This window comes from Salvelinus namaycush, chromosome 27 (assembly GCF_016432855.1).
Source record: "Salvelinus namaycush isolate Seneca chromosome 27, SaNama_1.0, whole genome shotgun sequence".
Classification (NCBI taxonomy): Eukaryota; Metazoa; Chordata; class Actinopteri; order Salmoniformes; family Salmonidae; genus Salvelinus; species Salvelinus namaycush.
Window position 1 is genome coordinate 9,605,451 of NC_052333.1, and position 20,841 is coordinate 9,626,291.

General features: G+C 41.8%; 3 protein-coding genes and 1 long non-coding RNA gene across 14 annotated transcripts; 1 reads left to right on the top strand and 3 right to left on the bottom strand.

Moving 5' to 3' along the window:
- Window positions 1–78: 78 nt before the first annotated feature.
- Window positions 79–2,483, top strand: LOC120022815. Its single transcript, XR_005472640.1, has 4 exons — window positions 79–191; window positions 275–453; window positions 766–1,879; window positions 1,997–2,483. It is a non-coding gene; the product is annotated as an uncharacterized LOC120022815 (long non-coding RNA).
- LOC120022813 (EF-hand calcium-binding domain-containing protein 1-like) lies at window positions 2,191–4,322 on the bottom strand. Its single transcript, XM_038966813.1, has 6 exons — window positions 4,181–4,322; window positions 3,432–3,587; window positions 3,193–3,297; window positions 2,928–3,079; window positions 2,624–2,728; window positions 2,191–2,516 (listed from the first exon to the last, which is right to left on the bottom strand). Exons 1-6 carry the CDS (start codon window positions 4,254–4,256, stop codon window positions 2,466–2,468), a joined length of 645 nt encoding a protein of 214 aa, XP_038822741.1. The 5' UTR covers window positions 4,257–4,322; the 3' UTR covers window positions 2,191–2,465.
- Window positions 4,323–4,454: 132 nt separating this feature from the next.
- LOC120022814 (progranulin-like) lies at window positions 4,455–6,775 on the bottom strand. Of its 2 annotated transcripts, none has more exons than XM_038966816.1 (4): window positions 6,518–6,775; window positions 6,000–6,140; window positions 5,210–5,353; window positions 4,455–4,962 (listed from the first exon to the last, which is right to left on the bottom strand). In XM_038966816.1, exons 2-4 carry the CDS (start codon window positions 6,138–6,140, stop codon window positions 4,834–4,836), a joined length of 414 nt encoding a protein of 137 aa, XP_038822744.1. In that variant the 5' UTR covers window positions 6,518–6,775; the 3' UTR covers window positions 4,455–4,833. The 2 variants fall into 2 exon arrangements, with proteins under 2 accessions (XP_038822744.1, XP_038822742.1); XM_038966814.1 differs by having other exon boundaries at window positions 5,210–5,356; window positions 6,518–6,771.
- A 5,857-nt stretch (window positions 6,776–12,632) lies between these two features.
- Window positions 12,633–20,841, bottom strand: LOC120022267 (protein FAM133-like). 10 transcript variants are annotated; one of them, XM_038966165.1, is made up of 10 exons: window positions 20,502–20,834; window positions 19,211–19,308; window positions 16,488–16,566; window positions 16,301–16,384; window positions 16,161–16,205; window positions 15,929–16,000; window positions 15,598–15,684; window positions 15,006–15,092; window positions 14,699–14,758; window positions 12,633–13,461 (listed from the first exon to the last, which is right to left on the bottom strand). In XM_038966165.1, the coding sequence occupies exons 1-10, from the start codon at window positions 20,523–20,525 to the stop codon at window positions 13,384–13,386; spliced, it is 714 nt and encodes a 237-aa protein (XP_038822093.1). In that variant the 5' UTR covers window positions 20,526–20,834; the 3' UTR covers window positions 12,633–13,383. The 10 variants fall into 10 exon arrangements, 9 of the variants coding, with proteins under 9 accessions (XP_038822093.1, XP_038822092.1, XP_038822088.1 ...); XM_038966164.1 differs by lacking the exon at window positions 20,502–20,834 and adding an exon at window positions 19,384–19,746; XR_005472599.1 differs by lacking the exon at window positions 20,502–20,834 and adding an exon at window positions 19,384–19,749 and having other exon boundaries at window positions 14,587–14,758; window positions 15,929–15,956; window positions 16,161–16,384.

Genomic DNA, 20,841 nt, shown 5'->3' on the forward strand with positions numbered 1-20,841 from the left:
TACCTCAGATCCGATTATTTTTGTCTGGGAAACTACTTCAGGTTTGGGTTTTGTTGTCATTAGCAAACATGGCGGCGCCCATCAACAGCTGAAGTTGGAGCACTCCAGAGGTTTATAAACACCATGAGCAACACAATATGTGCCCCTCGCGACCAAATTATAGAAAAGGAAGGAGACCTAAAGAAGTTAAGGTTAGAATATCGTTTCCTTCAGCGAAGGTAATTTCTTGTTTTGTATTTCTTTATCTTACCCTCATGCTATTTTGCCTCTGCAGGTGTACACCATCAACTTGGAGTTTCGTTACCTGATGGTGTAAGGAGTCCCAGTCCCAGCCATGACAGAACTAATCCAGCTCTCTGCGCTGTACAGGTTTGTGGAGGAGGGCTGGATGAGTACCCTGCAGAGGAATTCAGAGGTCTACCTCATCAAGTTCCAGAAACTCACCAGTGCAAGGTCAGGACAGGTTCCATCCAGTTGATCATGATGAGTGATACATAACTAGGGCTGGGAGTTTTCTCAGTGACCATGTAACCTGAATGCTGTGTTCAGTAACGTGGGGTTCTAGCTCAGTTGAGTATTGAATGCTGTTGCTTTAAGAATGTACATTTGTAACACTGACCAGGAAAAAACTCTAGGCCCTAGTTTATAGTGACTAACTATTAGGCCCTTGGTATTACTAGGCTCTAGTAGTTATACAGTACTGTCATATCTGCAAACAGAGTGTCTGAGTTATACCAGTTATACTTTGATGTTATTCTGTTTCAGGGCAGCCAAACGGCATATGGATGAGAAGAGATTCTTTGGAGGTTTACTACATGTGCTATGCCACTGAGTATGAGACAGTGGAGGACACCAGATTAAAGCTGCAAGACAGGAGATGATATCTGAATAGAACGGCTCCAAATAACGGTACAGATGCTGTGTTAATCGAGTATTATCAGAACTATATCTGTCATTCACAACATAGGCATTACTATTATGATGCAGTTAGTTGACACATACTGTATGATTCTCAATTTGTCTTGTTTGGTTGTGGAGCAAAAGAACAGGACCAGAGGGATGAAGAGAGCAAAAAGCCCATGTCTTCAGATACAGTTGCTACCACAGCCAGGACTTCCTTCGGTGATGATCAGAGATCCGGTGATACCGGCAATCAGGAAGAGACTTTGACTCTTGAGCCAATTGTAAGCTGGGGATGATTAGGTGACCATGATTGTACAAGAGCCAGATTGGGAATTTAGCCAGGACACCGGGGTTAACACCCCTACTCTTACGATAAGTGCCATGGGATCTTTTTTTAGTGACCACAGAGAGTCAGCACACCCGTTCAACATCCCCCGACACAGAGCAATGTCCCCAATCATTGCTCTGGGGCATTGGGATATTTTTTTAGACAAGCGGAAAGGGTGCCTCCTACTAGCCCTCCAACACCACTTCCACCAGCATCTGCTCTCCCATCCAGGGACTGACCAGGACCAACCCTGCTTAGCTTCAGATGTGCCCCGTTTTATGATCGGTCTTATAGTTATCAGGCAATTATCAGACTATTCCAACAGAGGACAAAATGGGGTCATTGCATAATTCCATAATAAACCGCAGCAGGCACCCAATGTAAGTGGCACTCCCTCCTCTTCTGGGGGAAACAGAGGGAAAAGACTGAGTAAGAATCCACCCCCTGCAGTACCCTCCAGATTCATACCAAGGACAACACATTTGGAGAACAGAAAATGGAAAATGGTAGAAATGAGTAAAGACTTTTTGGCATTGTGGACAAAAATGAAACCCTCATTGAACCAAACTACCAGAGTAGCCTAAGATGGATATGGCGGATGAGTCATTGAACACAACAGCCAACATGGTCAGAAATACATTGAAAAAGGTATATTCGTGGTCATTTGCTTCCCAAAATTGGTCACTCACAGTCACAACTTCATACAGTATTACAATTCAAGTGTGAGTGATACTGCAGTAAATTAATTTCTTTCCTTGTTTTCAGGTAGCATCAGTTCCTGAAGTCAAGCCAACAGAGAAGAAGACAAAGCCAGGAAAGCCTCGGAAGAGAATCTAACAGGGAAAAGGAAAGGGGGAAACCTAGTCAGCTGTCCAACTGAATGTATTCAACTGAAATGTGTCTTCCGCATTTAACCCAACCACTCTGAATCAGAGAGGTGCGGAGGGCTGCCTTAATCGACATCCACGTCTTCACCGCCTGGGGAACAGTGGGTTAACTGCCTTGCTCAGGGACAGAACAGACTCCGTGTTCCGAAACGGACAGCATCACACAGAAGATAATGCATACATTTCATCAAGTTCCTAGACTTTACACCAATTAGACGGTACTTCATCTTTTCTCAACGTGTTTCATTTTTATATTTCTCATCAGAGTATAAGAAGTTTTTTATATATATTTTTATTTGTTTATATATATTTGCAGTTTCATGAAAATGAATAAAGTAGTGTTGTCCTTAATGCTCAAGTGTATCCTGGAATGCATGCTGCTCAAATGCCAATATGCTCTGTAACACAACATTTTTTAAAAACATGTCAGACAAAGGGTAAATATTGTCCAATCAAGACAGACAAGTCATTACACTGTTTTTACAATCTTAACTTCAATGGTCACCTTGGCATCGGGAAGGCAGGTTCCAAAAGCTTCAAGCAATAGATTCTCATCTCTCACTGCCTTTTCAAAGTCTGCATAGGACAGTCTGCTGTCGTGGTCATGGTCCTGATGGAAACAACTCATTGGTCTTTTATGTTCATACAGTATATTTAATCTGATGCATGAATTAGTCAATTGTGACTGAGTTAAAAAGGGATTGTTAATACAGGGTACAATGAAGATAGCCTGGCAAACCAAACCATGGGTAGTGCAGCATTCAGTCTGGTTTAACCAGCTACAATGAAGATACCATTTTTGTAATTACCATCTTCTTGAGTGTGATCTCCACCAGGTCTTTGATGCCCTCGTCTGGGTCCTCCTCTGTGGGCTGTCTGATCAGGCTGTTCTTTAGCATGTGGAACATCTCTTCCCGGGAAATGTACCCATCTCCATTCAAGTCATACACATCGAAGCAGTCTGAACGGGTCAAAAGTGGGACTGTGTTAGTATGGATAGTTAATAAAGTAGATAATGGTCAAATAGCCTACATGGGGTGTAAGCCTTAATAATACACTTTAAATATTTCTTACACTTAATTTTTTCATCCAATGTCCCACGGAGAAAGATTGATAGTCCCTCGATCCACTCTTTCACACTGACGTAGCTGTCGTTGTCTTTGTCGAATGCACGAAATACTAGAATATAAATGCAACACAAGAGTTGAGATTCTTAGCTATACCCCACCACAGCATGTCATCAGTATCATCATCTTTTTGGTTTATTCCGTTTCATGTGACATGCAGAAATGTAACAAAAGAGACAAGCCTACCTCTATCCATAATCATATCATCAGTCATTCCAAAGGTGTTGTGTAGAATATTCCTGAATTTTCCTCTGTCCAGGCCATTCCCTACCCTCCTGTCACTCTGATCCCCCAGGAGACCATTGAACAGTCGGATCAGACACTCTGCTTCTGTTTTGTTAACTGCAGACAAAAATTGTGTTTGTACTCCTTCCATATGCACAATTCCATTTGCATAGATAGACTGGTGTAGGGTTTGATTAACTTGCTAAACACACAGCAAAGAATAGAACACAGAACAAACTTTGACATGGCCAGTAACCGAAAGGTTGCTTGATCGAAACCCCAGCTGACAAGGTAAAAATCTTTCGTTCTGCCCCTGAACAAGGCAGTAAACCCACTGTTCCTAGGCCGTCATTGTAAATAAGAATTTGTTCTTAACTGACTTGCCTTGTTAAATAAAGGTGATCCCAACAAAACAACGTTATAGCACCTCCCATTCTCCATTTTAAAAAAGCAGTGTTGCCACGTTAAATGTATGGGGCAGCACAGTTTTGGTTGGAGGAGCTATAACTTTTTTTAGTTTTCATGCTTTGTTAATAGCTAACATTGGCTACTGTATGTAGATAACTGCAGAGTTAGGAACTAGTTAGTTAATAAGCATGTATTGTTAGAAGTTCAGCTAACGTTAGCTATCCATGCTAACGTTAGCTAGCTAACTAGTCAGGACATAAACTTTGACTATTTCTGCCACAACTATCCAAACAGATACTTACAGTGTTTGACTTGTTTGGAAAGAGTTTCAGCGAGATTCTGAATCAATTTTCTATTCATAGCAGACATTTCAGCCATTGTTGATAGGATGCAGGATTGCTGACGGGTTAGCTAGCAGTGGCTACATGAAAACACAACTACTTGATGTTGACACCCTGTTACCATAGTAACTCCATTCCACGTGCTCAGATATTGAGGCACTATATGACCGGTAAGAGATTGATACAATTAATGATACATAGATTACTGAACAAAGAAAAACAGTTTTTTCTTACAATGTCATTTATTTGAAGTGTATTGATCTGTCTTTTATGCAATGAATGAGTGGGTGGCATGATTCAACATTCTTTCAACATGTAATGTTATACATTGTTGAACAATCGTTTCTGATTGTCTTGAAGGGCATTCTAGAGCGTGCATTATTTCCCTATAAAGCATGCTATATCTGCAGGGTAGAATTCAATGGCTATAGTTCATTTTTACATGTTTTATGTTTGAGTTGCTTTTGAAAGCAAAATTAGAATTGAAAACATTGTTGAATTCGATTTTCATAATAGCAAGCTAGGACTGATGGTTTGGTTAGCTAAACTAGCAAATCTGTTTGTTCAATCCAATACCAGTACAGTGACAACATTATAATTAATAAGACATCTTGTCAGTCCTGCTTAGCATCATCCCTCAGACCTGAAGGAATCTGAGAGTAACCTTTCCTGCACTTGAATGAGGTTGGGTCACAGGTGTATCCATATTCACAGCAATGCTGGCCATCTGCACAGCACTTGCCCTAAAAATAAGAAATAGGTCTCAGAACATGATAGTAATATAGAATCTGCATTATATTGCACATGATCTTAATGTCATTAAAACATGTCACACTGCTCTGTATATGCATGACAGATTATATTTTCATTATGTTAATAAACATGCAACATTGATACTACTACTTTATCAAATGATAGCTCAGTGGTATTTAAGAACAGTTTTATCAAATCCCCTCTAAACCCTGTCTCCATCAGTTTCAGTATACTTACCAGTGGGAATGGGCAGCAGCTCCATTTGCCAGTCGGTCCATTGCAGCAGCTGGTTCCAGAAGGGCAGTAGACTTTTGTGTCACAGCGAATGACTCCAGCCTGTGGGGTGCTGTCAGAGGCCTGAACAAGTGCTGTCCACTGAACCTGCTAAAATAAGAGAAAAATAACAGAAAACCTCACCATCAATGTCATACTCTTAGGTTAAAATGTAATAGCGTACCAGTGTGCAGGAAATATTTCTCTATTCATTATTTTTTATGGCCATAAGGTGGGCATCAAGAAGGCCTTTGACTTTTACAGAAAGAGAACAGTGCCCACTGTAAGTAAGTATGTGAGATCCGGCAAACTGATGTATCCTTTTGTTCCGATGCAGGCCCCTTCAATGATCGAAGCCATCAAGGTCTCCAAACCGGAAAACAAGGTCCACGATCAGGTACCACAATATGCATCACAGGCACCCAATGTGTGTGCCCTTTGATGCATATTGTGGTACCTCATATGTGCCGAATACCTGTTGTGGGATCTTTGCTCGCACAGCTCTCTAAACCCAAGGTCTTTTAACTGAAACATTGGTTGTGTCATCCAACGGTGAAGGAAACAACAGTACTATTATGCTGGTTTCTTTTTCCTGTCTTTACAACCGTTGTGCTGCTGAGAATCCCATTTACTAGGGATGTCAAATTGTCTGGTTCCAGATCTGTTTGTGCTGCCAACTGCTACGGTTGTTGGCATGACAAACAGATCTGGGACCAGGCTACAAATTGCCCTCGTGTGAACCCTGGTTACTCACATGGGTAACTGGACAGCAGGCGTATCCTTCTTTAGTCAAACAGCAGGTTGATTGATCAGAGCAGACCTTCCCATCAGGGCAGGTGATGTAGCAAGAGGCAGACCCTGCCACCACTAACACCAATGCAGCTATGTTCCACATCTAAAGGATGGAGAATAAACAAAGAGTTTTGAGGCTTTTTGGAGTAGATTGAGTTCTAAATGTATTTTATGAAGAAAAAAAATAATAGTACATAATCTAAGATGTTTACTTGATCATCACACGCTAGCGGATTTTCCAACAATACATCTTACCGTATATGTTTGAAAGGAAGCTGAGACAGTCACAGCACTAATATGAGTGTCTTAGTTCACTTTCTGTTTCAAATGAATCTAAATTCAGATGATTTCAACTTTGACTAAAATTTGAAAAATGTAATGAATTTGTTGTTTACTAATTCTTCTTAGTTTGTGATGGAGTGATTTCTAATTTCATTGTTTAATATTAAATTATTTCTCCTTTTTTAAAATCTCACTTACCCTGTAGTTAGTCTCGGCTCAGGGATTTAAACACTTCCTGTCATGGGGTTACACACAGCACAATGGGGTGACAGACTCCTTAACTGAAACGCTGCTCTGTACACATTAGGTTTGACACTCCCACTTTTAATAATGAGGAAGTAACTTTCCTCATGAACAGAAACTTAGGTCAATGACGAATCCAGAATTAGTAACAACCGCACTGAGCTAAAGGCTAGAGCTGCCGCTTTCAAGGACCGGGACACTAATCCCGACGCTTATAAGAAATCCCGCTATGCCATCAGACGAACCATCAAACAGGCAAAGTGTCAATACAGGACTAAGATTGAATCCTACTACACCGGCTCTGACGCTCGTCAGATGTGGCAGGGTTTGAAAAATATTAAGTACTACAAAGGGAAACCCAGCCACAAGCTGCCCAGTGATGTGAGCCTACCAGACGAGCTAAATGCAATTTATGCTCGCTTCGAGGCAAGCAACACTGAAGCATGAATGAGAGCACCAGCTGTTCCGGACGACTGTGTGATCACACTCTCTGTAGCTGATGTGAGCAAGACCTTTAAACAGGTCAACATTCACAAAGCTGTGAGGCCAGACGGATTACATGGATGTGTACTCAAAGCATGCGCGGACCAACTGGCAAGTGTCTTCACTGACATTTTCAACCTCTCCCTGACCGAGTCTGTAACACCTACATGTTTCAAACAGACCACCATAGTCCCTGTGCCCAAGAAAGCAAAGGTAACCTACCTAAATGATTACCGCCCCGTAGCACTCACGTCGGTAGCCATGAAGTGCTTTGAAAGGCTGGTCATGGATCACATCAACACCACCATGCCGGAAACCCTAGACCCACTCGAATTCGCATACCGCCCCAACAGATCCACAGATGACACAATCTCAACCGCACTCCACACTGGGTAGGCCGAACAGGCCCCCATTAACATCGACAGGGCTGAAATGGACTGGGTCAAGAATTTCAAGTTCCTTGGTGTCCACATCACCAACGAATTATCATGGTCCAAACACACCAAGAAAGTTGTGAAGAGGGCACAACAACGCCTTTCCCCCCCCCAGGAGACTGAAAAGATTTGGCATGGGTCCCCAGATCCTCAAAAAGTTATATAGCTGCACCATCGAGAGCATCCTGACCGGTTGCATCCATCCAGGACCTACAGTTGAAGTCGGAAGTTTACATACACCAATGCCAAATACATTTAAACTCAGTTTTTCACAATTCCTGACATTTAATCAGAATAAAAATTCCCTGTCTTAGGTCAGTTAGGATCACCACTTTATTTTAAGAATGTGAAATGTCAGAATAATAGTAGAGAGAATGATTTATTTCAGCGTTTATTTCTTTCATCACATTCCCAGTGGGTCAGAAGTTTACATACACTCAATTAGTATTTGGTAGCATTGCCTTTAAATTGTTTAACTTGGGTCAAATGTTTTGGGTAGCCTTCCACGAGCTTCCCACAATAAGTTGTGTGAATTTTGGCCCATTCCTCCTGACAGAGCTGGTGTAACTGAGTCAGGTTTGTAGGCCTCCTTGCTCGCACACGCTTTTTCAGTTCTGCCCACAAATTTTCTTTCGGATTTAGGTCAGGGCTTTGTGATGGCCACTCCAATACCTTGACTTTGTTGTCCTTAAGCCATTTTGCCACAACTTTGGAAATATGCTTGGGGTCATTGTCCATTTGGAAGACCCATTTACGACCAAGCTTTAACTTCCTGACTGATGTATTGAGATGTTGCTTCAATATATCCACACACTTTTCCTCCCTCATGATGCCATCTATTTTGTGAAGTGCACCATTCCCTCCTGCAGCAAAGCACCCCCACAACATGATGCTGCCACCCCAGTGCTTCACGGTTGGGATGTTCTTCGGCTTGCAACCCTCCCCCTTTTTCCTCCAAACATAACGATGGTTATTATGGCCAAACAGTTCTATTTTTGTTTCATCAGACCAGAGGACATTTTGGAGCAGTGCCTTCTTCCTTGCTGAGCGGCCTTTCAGGTTATGTCGATATAGGACTCGTTTTACTGTGGATATAGATACTTTTGTACCTGTTTCCTTCGGGATCTTCACAAGGTCCTTTGCTGTTGTTCTGGGATTGATGTGCACTTTTCGCACTAAAGTACGTTTATCTCTAGGAGACAGAGCGCGTCTCCTTCCTGAGCGGTATGACGGCTTCGTGGTCCCATGGTGTTTACAGTGCTGTGAAAAAGTATTTGCCCCCTTCCTGATTTCTTTTTTTGTGTGCACATGTCACACATTTGGTTCAGATCATCAAAAAAAAAAAAAATTACACAAAGATAAGCCAAGTAAACACAAAATGCAGTTTTTAAGTGATCATTTTATTTATTAAGGGAAAAAAGCTATCCGAACCGTCATGGTCCTATGTGAAAAAGTAATTGCCCCCTAAACCTAATAACTGGTTGTGGCACCCTCAGCAGTAACAACTGCAATCAAGCATTTGCGATAACTGGCAATGAGTCTTTCACATCGCTGTGGAGGAATTTTGGCCCACTCTTCTTTGCAGAATTGTTTTAATTCAGCCACATTGGAGGGTTTAAGCTTGTTTTACTTATGTAAAAAAACACTGCATGGCCTCAAAATGCTAATTTGATATCATGGATTGTCAGTCCTTGCATCCAAATCTCTGTCTATGAATTTGAGAGTGGTTACATTTCTCCAGGCCCATCCCTCAGCCTTTCACCAAAATATAGGCAGGTGGACATTTATTGTTTCAAATGCAGATTAGTCCTTTAATGCCCATCCCCCTGAGTTTTAGTGACCTCCATTCCACAACTGTTACAGTGCCTTCAGAATTCAAAATGGCTTAAATCGTGGTTATTTCTCACCCATGTGCACACACGATACCCCATAATGACAAAGTGAAAACATGTTTATAGATTTTTGGGAAAATGTATTGAAAATGAAATACAGAAATATCTCAAATACATAAGTATTCACACCCCTGAGTCAATACATGCTAGAATCACCTTTGGCAGCTGTGAGTCTTTCTGGGTAAATCTCTAAGACACGTGTCAAACTCATTCCACAGAGGGCCGAGTTTCTGCAGGTTTTCGCTCCACCCATGTACTTGATTGAATTAAGGTCACTAATTAGTAAGGAACTCCCCCTCACCTGGTTGTCTAGATCTGAATTGAATGGAAAAACAAAAAACCTGCAGACACTAATCGGCTCTCTGTGGAATGTGTTTGACACCCCTACTCTAAGAGCTTTGCACACCTGGATTGTACAATATTTGCACATTCTTTCTAAGCTTCAAGCTCTGTCACTATGTTGTTGATCATTGCTAGACAGCCATTTTTAAGTCTTGCCATAGATTTTCAAGCTGATTTAAGTCTAAACTATAACTAGGCCACTCAGGAACATTCAATGTCATCTTGGTAAGCTTCTCCAATGTATATTTGGCCTTGTGTTTTAGGTTATTGTCCTGCTGAATGGTGAATTTGTCTCCCAGTGTCTGTTGGAAAGCAGACAACCAGGTTTTCCCCTAGGATTTTGCCTGTGCTTAGCTCTATTCCATTAATTTTTATCAACAACAAAAAACCTCCCTAGTCCTTGCTGGTGACAAGCATACCCATAACATGATGCATCCACCATGCTTGAAAATATGTGGTATTCAGTGATGTGTTGGATTTGCCCCAAACATAACGCTTTGTATTCAGGACACAAAGTTCCTTTCTTTGCAGGTTTACTTTAGTGCCTAAACGCAAACAGGGATATTTGTATTCTGTACAGGCTTCCTTCTTTTCACTCTATCATTTAGGTTAGTATTGTGGAGTAACTACAATGTTGTTGATCCATCCTCATATCACAGCCATTAAACTCTGTAACTGTTTAAAGTCACCATTTTCTTCCTCTCCGGGAACAAAGTTAGGAAGGACGCCTGTATCGTTGTAGTGACAGGGTGTATTGATACACCATCCAAAGTGTAATTAATAACTTCATGCTCAAAATGGATATTCAATGTCTGTTTGTTTTTTTACCCATCTACCAATAGGTGCCCTTCTTTGCGAGGCTTTGGAAAACCTCCCTGGTCGTTGTGGTTGAATCTGTGTTTGAAATTCACTGCCCGACTAAGGGACCTTACAGATAATTGTATGTGTGTGGTACAAGGTTTGAGGTAGTCATTCAAAAATCATGTTAAACACTAGTATTGCACACAGAGTCCATGCAACTCTTGAACTTATTTAGGCTTGCAATAACAAAGGGGTTGAATACTTGACTAAAATCATTCCACTTTGACATTATGGGGTAATAATGTAAGCCAGTGACACAAATCTCAATTAAATCATTTTAAATTCAGGAATAACACCACAAAATATGGAAGTCAAGGGGTGTGAATACTTTCTGAAGGAACTGTATATTTCATGACCCTAGCCAAATGATGTTGCATTGACATACAGTACCAGTGAAAAGTTTGGACACGCCTACTGATTCAAGGGTTTTTCTTTATTTTTACTATTTTCTACATTGTAGAATAATAGTGAAGACATCAAAACTATGAAATAACACATATGGAATCATGTAGTAGCCAAAAACGTGTTAAACAAATCAAAATAGATTTTATATTCTTCAAAGTAGCCACCCTTTGCCTTGATGACAGCTTTGCACACTCTTGGCATTCTTTGAGTTCCCACAAATGCTAAGCACTGGTTGGCTGCTTTTCCTTCACTCTGCGGTCCAAGGTTGGATGATTGTGGAGGCCAGGTCATTTGATGCAGAACTCCATCACTCCCCTTCTTGGTCAAATAGACCTTACACAGCCTGGAGGTGTTGGGTCATTGTCCTGTTGAAAAACAAATGACAGTCCCACTAAGCGCCAACCAGATGGATGGTGTATCGCTGCAGAATGCTGTGGTAGCCATGTTGATCAAGTGTCCCTTGAATTCTAAATAAATCAGTGTCACCAGCAAAGCACCCCCACACCATCACACCTGCGGAAATCATCCGTTCACCTACTGTCTCACAAATACACAGCGGTTGGAACCAAAAATCTCAAATTTGGACTCATCAGACCAAAGGACAGATGTCCATTGCTTGTGTTTCATGGCCCAAGCAAGTCTCTTATTATTGGTGTCCTTTAGTAGTGGTTTCTTTGCAGCAATTTGACCATGAAGACCTGATTCACACAGTCTCCTCTGAACAGTTGATGTTGAGATATGTCTGTTACTTGAACTCTGAAGCATTTATTTGGGCTGCAATTTCTGAGGCTATTGGCTGACCTTCATGTTTTAAAAGTAATGATGGACTGTCGTTCCTCGTTGCTTTTTTGAGCTGTACTTGCCATAATATGGACTTGGTCTTTTACAGTGGTGTAAAGTACTTAAGTAAAAATACTTTAAAGTACTAAAGTAGGTTTTTGGGGTATCTGTACTTTACTACTTTTACTGTACTACATTCCTAAAGAAAATTGTTATTTTTACTCCATACATTTTACCTGACACCCAAAAGTACTCGTTACATTTTGACAGGAAAATGGTCCAATTCACACACTTATCATCAGAACATACCTGGTCATCCCTACTGCCTCTGATCTGGCGGACTAACTAAACACAAATGCTTCATTTGTAAATTATGTCTGAGTGTGCTACCTCTACCTTGTCACAACACAACTGATTGGCTCAAACACATTGAGGAAATAAATTCCACAAATTATTTAAGGCACACCTGTTAATTGAAATGCATTCCAGGTGACTACCTCATGAAGCTGGTTGAGAGAATGCCAAGAATGTGCAAAGCTGTCAAGGCAAAGGGTGGCTACTTTGAAGAATCTCAAAAATATTTAGATTTGTTTAACACTTTTTTGGTTAAATGATTCCATATGTGGTACTTCCTAGTTTTGATGTCTCACTATTATTCTACAATGTGGAAAAAAGTCAGAATAAAGAAAAACCCTGGAATGAGTAGGTGTGTCTAAACCTTTGACTGGTACCGTACAGTAAGTCATACATTTAGGGACTTTTCCTTATCAAAATTGTACAGTATTTCATGATGCGTCCTGGATGATAAGTTTAAATGTGAATCATTCATCATCCATCCACTAAAAAGAACAATATTATGGCTAAAACATTAACTTTAATAATGAAACCAGATTAATTTATTGATATCATTCATAGTTGTATAACTCATTACATTTAACAGATTGTCCCTTGTGATTATGACCATTTGACTTGTATTTTTAGAATCCCAATTTATGAGGATGGCAAGAGAAGTGTCCATCATATCAGATTACACGCATCATGGCACAGGCATAAAAGTCCCAAAATTACCTCATTGTGTAACTAGCGATGCAGTTTTAGAAAGAAGAAAAAAATTATACATAGAAGGCCAGCACACCAAGGATGTACAAAATGGAAGTACATTTTCATAGGCACATTTTTCAGTTCAGTTGGGCCACACTTGACGACTTGTGGTTTCCTTATTGACGTTTATTTAGATTGGATAAAAACTCTGCTAACAAAAATAATACGTTTTCACAGAGGGTTTGATTCTAGTTCACCAGTCCTTATGTTGCTTTCAAGACAACTGGGAACTCGGAAAATAAACGAGGCCAAATCATAACGTCCGTGATCTTCAGGTCAGAAAGTCAGTTCTCGAAAGATGCCCGAGTTTCCGACTTGGAATTCCGAGTTGGATGACCGTTCAAAACGAGCTTGTTCCCCCCCAGGTTCCCAGTTGTTTTGAACACGGTATTAGTTTAATACTCTCAAGCCAGCAGTTCCCATAGTGCACCAACTACCCCAGTCATGGGGGCAGCCCAGGTGGGATTTGTTGGTAGTTGGAAGGCAGAAGCTCTCTACTAGTGGACAGAGCCACACCGCTAGTCTAACTCTGCATCAGATGTTTTTTTCTTCTTCCTTTGTGTTTCTTGTGCTTCTTTTTCCTCTTCTTCTTTGATTTGTCCTGTTAACATTTACAACAGTTAGACAGTGAAGTGTTAGGCTTCCATTCTGTTCTTATATACAATCTGTGCAGAAAAATATATTTATCAGGCAGTTTTGTATTACATGTCAAAATGTAATACATTACAAATGTTGTACTTTTTTTAAAAACCCCATTTTTCATGATTACGATCTTGCTTCATTGCTGCAACTCCCCAACCGGCTCAGGAGAGGCAAAGGTCAAGTCATGCATCCTCCAAAACATGACCCGCCAATCTGCTCGCTTAACCCAGAAGCACCAAAGTTTTGGAGGAAACACTATTCAACTGACTACCGAAGTCAGCCTGCAGGTGCCCCGGCCCGCCACAAGGAGTCACCAGAGGATGATGAGACAAGTAGTCCATGACTGGTGCAGTCCATGAAGAGGAGATGCACTGCAGTACTTCATGCAGCTGGTGGCCACACCAGACACTGTCTAACTTTTGATTTTGACCCCCGTTGTTCAGGGACACATTACTCAATTTCTGTTAGTCACATGTCTGTGGAACTTGTTCAGTTTATGTCTCAGTTGTTGAATCTTGTTATGTTAAGTTTGCTGAAAATGGGCCTCCGGGTGGCGCAGTGGTCTAGGGTAGCTGTGCCACCAGAGATTCTGGGTTTGAGCCCAGGCTCTGTCGCAGCCGGCCGCGACCGGGAGGCCCATGGGGCGGCACACAATTGGCCTGGAGTCGTCCGGGTTAGGGAGGATTTGGCCGGCAGGGATATCCTTGTCTCATCGCGAACTAGCGACTCCTGTGGCGGGCCGGGCGCAGTGCACACTGACCAGGTCGCCAGGTGTACGGTGTTTCCTCCGACACATTGGTGCGGCTGGCTTCCGGGCATTGTGTCAAGAAGCAGTGCGGCTTGGTTGGGTTGTGTTTCAGAGGACGCATGGCTCTCGACCTTCTCCTCTCCCGAGTCCGTATGGGAGTTGCAGCGATGAGACAAGACTAACTACTACCAATTGGATACCACGAAATTGGTGAGAACAAAGGGGTAAAATAAAAAAAAGTTTTAAAAAAGTTACTGAAAATCAAAGCAGTTGACAGTGAGAGGATGTTTCTTTTTTTTGCTGAGATATCATATATTTTGTACATAATTTAGTCACCATTTCTGACATGCCGGACACCGCACCAGTAAACATTGTCTGGCAAAAATAAAAGGCAGTGGCCGTCATCGTCCTGTGGTTACTGTATGCTTGACTGACTTAAATCACCTACTGCTGTCATTTTGTCTTTCTCCTTCTCTTCACTACTTCTCTTCCTCTTCTTGGGTTCACCCTACAGGAGACATTGCAAAAATGTACAAAACCACAATGGCTGGGAAATTCCAGTGACAGCTTCCCAACATCCAATCGCAAAGTATAGTATTTCACAATGATATAGGATACAAAACAGTTCCCGCAACTACAGATGACCTACAGTATGCCTTGGAGCAAATGGATTTAAATCATATAAGCAGTCATTTAAATCAATACATAACACATTTTCATTAAACATGGCAAATGAACAGAGTAAAAACACTTACAACCTCCATGTCGGAGTCAGCGGACAACTCTGAGGAGTCTTTACGACTTCGCTCAGCTTTCCTCTTCTTCCTGCGGCTCTTCTCACCCTGAAGGGCAAACATTTACAGGCCTCAGTTCCCTGCAGCCCGGCAAGTTCATTTACAGCTCAGCATGTTCAAACACCCATTCAGGCAGAAATACACAAAATAGAAGGACTAAAAGCCACATAAATGTTGTTTTTCTTTTCTTGCTCATATTTTGTCTTCATCTTCTAGGAGAGAAACAAAATGAGGGAAGGAGACCTTTTTTGCATATAAAAACATTTAGATTTAGTGAAGAAATCACATAACAAAAAAGTTAAAGATTGCAAATGAATGAACAGAAATCAAACAATGGCTGAACAAACACAATGACAGTGAGGGCTAAGATAAAGATGGAACGTTGAGAAGTGAAAGTTGAATAGTGCAGACCAACCAAAACATAAGGCCTAGACCAGAAGTATCCAGATGGATGGGATTCAAACACATTTAAGAGTGCAGAAATGTCTGAAACTAAAATGACTTATTTCATTACGTAAGGAAAAAGGTGGAATATTCTCCATATCAAACTAACCTTGCCGTCGGGCTCCAATTCTACAGTAGAGACATCCGATGCTTTCTTGGAGGACCGCTTCTTTTTCCTTTTGGCGCTCTTTTCATTCTGACCACACAGACATCAGATAAAAACATTACAGTAGGACAATAATGTTTCTCAATATTCATTAACCAACCAAATCAAAATAGTTCCAGGACATTTAATTCACAGTACTTCACACAGCTCTTTGTGCCCACCATATATAATTAATTAGACGTAATGATATTTCTTTCTATGGTGCCCATAGGGTGACATAGGGTAAACGGTAGGACAAGCTGACAGACTTGTCACTAACTACTATGGAACATACCTCGTCTTCAGAGTCTGAGGAAGAGCTGCTAGAGGAATCAGAACTTGATGAGGAGGATGAAGGAGAGGAATGCTTGACCAAACACAATGAAAGCAGAGCTCATTAGATTTGAAGACAGTAGCTGACACAAAAATATATTAGTGGAAAGCTTCCATTTTTAAAGGGCAGATAACACTACCGCAGTATGTCTACCACCAGTCTTCAACAAAACATTGAAGACAGCTTTCCTCACCCTGTTGGATTTCTTTCCTTTCCTTCCTTTCTCTCTCTTCTTTTTCTAAACACAAAACACAGATGTGGTGTGAGAAGTAGATACAGTAAGACAAAATGGTTGTATTCAAATGTTAAACATGAATGGAACTGGAAGCATACCTCTTTCTTCTCCTCTTTCTCCTTGTCTTTGTCAACGCCACCCAGTAACTTCTCTCTGTTCTTCGTCAGCTCCTTCTTCCAATTCTATAAAAAGCAAATAGCGATGTTTTATGTAAGCTAAATATAAAAACACTGAATTTGTACAGTATAATAACAGTCAAATAAAGAACACACATTTGAACAATACCTCGTTCATTTGGTCCTCAAAGTCCGCCAGGGCTCTGGAGCCTTTCTTCTTCCTGTCTATGATCTCCTTCACCTCTTCCCTGATGATAGAAGAAAAACCATCATCACTCAACAATGGATCACAACTGATGGCCTTCCGCTGAAGGCCCATTCTGCTAACTGCGGCCTGCTAGCTACCTAGAGCTACTTGGAACCCTACTAATCCACGACGTCACCGCACGAAGAGGCAAAAACAGACTTACCTCCATCGCGACGTCCCCCAAAGGCACTTCTGCTAACTTGCTAGCCCCGGTCTGCTAACTGCTAGCTTGCTTGCCCCGGTCTGCTAACTGCTAGCTTGCTTGCCCCGGTCTGCTAACTGCTAGCTTGCTTGCCCCGGTCTGCTAACTGCTAGCTTGCTTGCCCCGGTCTGCTAACTGCTAGCTTGCTTGCCCCGGTCTACTAACTACTAGCTTGTTAGCACCGGCCTACTAACTACTAGCTTGTTAGCACCGGCCTGCTAACTGTCTGAATCGCCGTGTCCCCAGCCAGCCCAACCACTCACTGGACCCATATGTTCACTTTGCTACGCATGCCTCTCTCTAATATCAATATGCCTCGTCCATTACTGTCCTGGTTAGTGATTACTGTCTTATTTTACTGTAGAGCCTCTAGCCCTGCTCAATATGCCTTAACCAACCATGTTGTTCCACCGCCTACTTAAGCGATGTCATCACCTGGTTTAAACGTCTCTAGAGACTATATCTCTCTCATTACTCAATTCCTAGGTTTACCTCCAATGTACTCACATCCTACCTTACCTTTGTCTGTACACTATGCCTTGAATCTATGCTATCGTTCCCAGAAACCTGCTCCTTTTACTCTGTTCCGAACGTGCTAGACGGCCAGTTCGTATAGCCTTTAGCCGTACCCTTATCCTACTTCTCCTCTGTTCCTCTGGTGATGTAGAGGTTAATCCAGGTCCTGCAGTGCCTAGCTCCACTCCCACTCCCCAGGTGCTCTCATTTATTGACTTCTGTAACCGTCAAAGCCTTGGTTTCATGCATGTTAACATTAGAAGCCTACTCCCTAAGTTTGTTTTACTCACTGCTTTAGCACACTCTGCCAACCCGGATGTCTTAGCCGTGTCTGAATCCTGGCTTAGGAAAACCACCAAAAACCCTGAAATCTCCATCCCTAACTATAACATTTCCCGCCAAGATAGAACTGCCAAAGGGGGCAGTGTTGCAATCTACTGCAAAGATAGCCTGCAGAGTTCTGTCTTACTATCCAGGTCTGTACCCAAAAATTCAAGCTTCTACTTCTAAAAATTCACCTTTTCAGAAACAAGTCTATCACTGTTGCTGCTTGCTATAGACCACCCTCTGCCCCCAGCTGTGCCCTCGACACCATATGTGAATTGATTGCCCCCCCATCTATCTTCTGAGCTCGTGCTACTAGGTGACCTAAACTGGGACATGCTTAACACCCCGGCCATCCTACAATCTAAGCTTGATGCCCTCAATCTCACACAAAGTATCAATGAACCTACCAGGTACAACCCCAAATCCGTAAACACGGGCACCCTCATAGATATGACCCTAACAAACTCGCCCTCCAAATACACCTCTACTGTTTTCAATCAAGATCTCAGCGATCACTGCCTCATTGCCTGCATCCGTAATGGGTCTGCGACCAAACGACCACCCCTCATCAGTGTCAAACGCTCCCTAAAACACTTCTGCGAGCAGGCCTTTCTAATCAACCTGGCCGGTGTATCCTGGAATGACATTGACCTCATCCCGTCAGTAGAGGATGCCTGGTTATTCTTTAAAAGTGCCTTCCTCACCATCTTAAATAAGCATGCCCCATTCAAAAAATGTAGAACTCGGAATAGATAGTCCTTGGTTCACTCCAGACCTGTCTGCCCTTGACCTGCACAAAAACATCCTGTGGTGTTCTGCATTAGCATCGAATAGCCCCCGTGATATGCAACTTTTCAGGGAAGTTAGGAACAAATATACACAGGCAGTTAGGAAAGCTAAGGCTAACTTTTTCAAACAGAAATTTGCATCCAGTAGTTCAAACTCCAAAAAGTTCTGGGACACTAAAGTCCATGGAGAATAAGAGCACCTCCTCCCAGCTGCCCACTGCTCTGAGGCTAGGAAACATTGTTACCACTGATAAATCCACTATAATTGAGAATTTCAATAAGCATTTCTCTACGGCTGGCCATGCTTTCCACCTGGCTACCCCTACCCCGGTCAACTGCCCGGCACCCTCCACAGCAACCCGCCAAAGCCCCCACCATTTCTCCTTCACCCAAATCCAGATAGCTGATGTTCTGAAAGAGCTGTATGTTTTGTTTATTCCATGTGTAACTCTGTGTTGTTGTATGTATCGAATTGCTATGCTTTATCTTGGCCAGGTCGCAGTTGCAAATGAGAACTTGTTCTCAACTAGCCTACCTGGTTAAATAAAGGTGAAATAAAAAATTAAAAAAATTAAATGGTGACGTTTCTTGTGATTTGCAGGGAGCATTTCACACTGTGTAGCCTAGTATTATAAGAAAGCAATGCTTTATCACCCAGATTTACACACATAGAAGGTAATAGGGATCCACCATTTACCCGTGGACACTCTTCAGCAATATTAATGACAGATGTTCAACTTTCCAGTTGTATAACCTGGAGAGTTTCTCAGAGCTTTTCAGGCACAACGCCTATGTGTCATCTTAATGCTTACCATGTTGGCCGTGGTCTGCTCAGGTAATCCTGGATAGAGGGTCCTGCATTGGGTGCGGGTCCATTGGCACGTGATGCAGCTATTGGGTTCACATAAGACTGAAAACACAAAAAGGGAGGCAGTCAGACCAGACACCTCAACATTGACATCTGGCTACCATCCCCAAAACACACCTTGCCAAACAAACAGCAGATCAACATTCTGTGTGTTCCTGGCTGACAATAACACTAGCTAGACAGGAATTGGAAAGGGTGCCTTCGTAAATGAACTGTGGAGTCCCAGAGTGCGTTCACCGTGCACACTGGACGCTCTGCCCGAGGAGTAGGGTTGATCTGAGCGTTCTGATCAACGGCAGTCAAGCACCCAAGCTAACTGGCCAAAGTTGGCTAGTTTGCTAGCTACTTCCAAGACAAATGAAATAACACCTTACTGAAAATGTTACTCGCCCTAGCAGAGCTGGTTAGAGTGCTTTAATGTTACCATGAGGGTTAGTGACAAATTTATGGCAACAATTTTGTTCAGTTTCTTTTGCCGAAGTTTACTTACACCGGTCATAACAAAGTTAATGGCGTTTGTAAATATCTCAATTATTCCGCGGCCTCTGGTACTCAAACTAAAAGTCCTGTGAAAATCGGAGTAGATTTACGAACGAACCATACTTTGTATTAGCTTGGTACGATCAGTAACTTTTATTAGGATCAAACAAGTCCAAGGCGGTCAATGACAACTCTGGCCTTCCCGTAAAAATACATGTTTACAAATTCATACAGTAAATTAGTAGCAGATAGCTAACTGATGACCTCGAGCCTAGTTGGCAGGTTGAGCGAACTACTGTAACATTCGTTTTTTCGTCCGCGTTCTTTGGATTATGTTAACAGACAGGATGCGTTAGCCATCTACCTATATTATTATAAACCTACACTGATATTTCGACCTAAATAGATACGTTTAATTCTTCTGGCACAGATATCGGTCCTTCTTGTTAGCTACCTGCTAACTTGTTATTCTGTTCTGTATCTGCCAGGTTAGTTTGCCTAGCTAGTTAACTATATTCGTTCGATAAACATAGCGTATGTTAAAATAACTACAATTTGTGCATCTTTGATATGGCTAGTTTAAATGAAATTCAATTTGCCTTCGCACTTAGCTACAATAACTAGCTTAGATGGCCTAGCTAACATTTTTTCAGTGCCCGCTTTTAGCTATAGCCAACACGTTTGTTTTCATGCATACCATTAATCGTAAAAAGCTAAATATCCACACAACTGGGATTATTTAACACATTACTCACCACTCTATTGTCCCTCTTCCCCATTTCGGTAGATTTAGCCTACGATCGAGCTAATATCAATCAATCCACTAAAACAAGTGAGATGATTTAAAGATGTTACGTAGCTGGTTTCCACACTAGGTAACACAACCACAAAGTCAGATGCCACAGAGTCAAAATTGTCTACAACATTTTTGCTTTTTGGTCTTAATTTAAGGCTAGGGTAAGGTATACGGTTAGTATTGTGGTTGGGTTTTAAATCCGATTTTAACAAGATAAATTGTAGAAATGGGCGGGGTTTAATTATTGTGGCTGTTTTAACTAGTGACGACTGGTCTTTGACGACGGACACAGACAAGCA

What these genes read in the sequence shown, in the direction of transcription:
- LOC120022814 (XM_038966814.1), bottom strand. Translation starts at nt 6,140, where the DNA reads ATGTGGAACATAGCTGCATTGGTGTTAGTGGTGGCAGGGTCTGCCTCT. An exon ending in CCTGCTGTCCAGTTACCCAT is followed by an intron (nt 5,357 to 5,999) that starts GTGAGTAACCAG and finishes CTCTTATTTTAG; the next exon opens with CAGGTTCAGTGGACAGCACT. An exon ending in GCTGCTGCCCATTCCCACTG is followed by an intron (nt 4,963 to 5,209) that starts GTAAGTATACTG and finishes TCTTATTTTTAG; the next exon opens with GGCAAGTGCTGTGCAGATGG.
- LOC120022813 (XM_038966813.1), bottom strand. Translation starts at nt 4,256, where the DNA reads ATGGCTGAAATGTCTGCTATGAATAGAAAATTGATTCAGAATCTCGCT. An exon ending in TGATATGATTATGGATAGAG is followed by an intron (nt 3,298 to 3,431) that starts GTAGGCTTGTCT and finishes TTTATATTCTAG; the next exon opens with TATTTCGTGCATTCGACAAA. An exon ending in AGATCACACTCAAGAAGATG is followed by an intron (nt 2,729 to 2,927) that starts GTAATTACAAAA and finishes TGTTTCCATCAG; the next exon opens with GACCATGACCACGACAGCAG.
- LOC120022267 (XM_038966159.1), bottom strand. Translation starts at nt 19,410, where the DNA reads ATGTTGATCTGCTGTTTGTTTGGCAAG. An exon ending in AAGGAAAGAAATCCAACAGG is followed by an intron (nt 15,957 to 16,160) that starts GTGAGGAAAGCT and finishes TGATTCCTCTAG; the next exon opens with CAGCTCTTCCTCAGACTCTG. An exon ending in CTGACTCCGACATGGAGGTT is followed by an intron (nt 14,759 to 15,005) that starts GTAAGTGTTTTT and finishes TGTCTCCTGTAG; the next exon opens with GGTGAACCCAAGAAGAGGAA.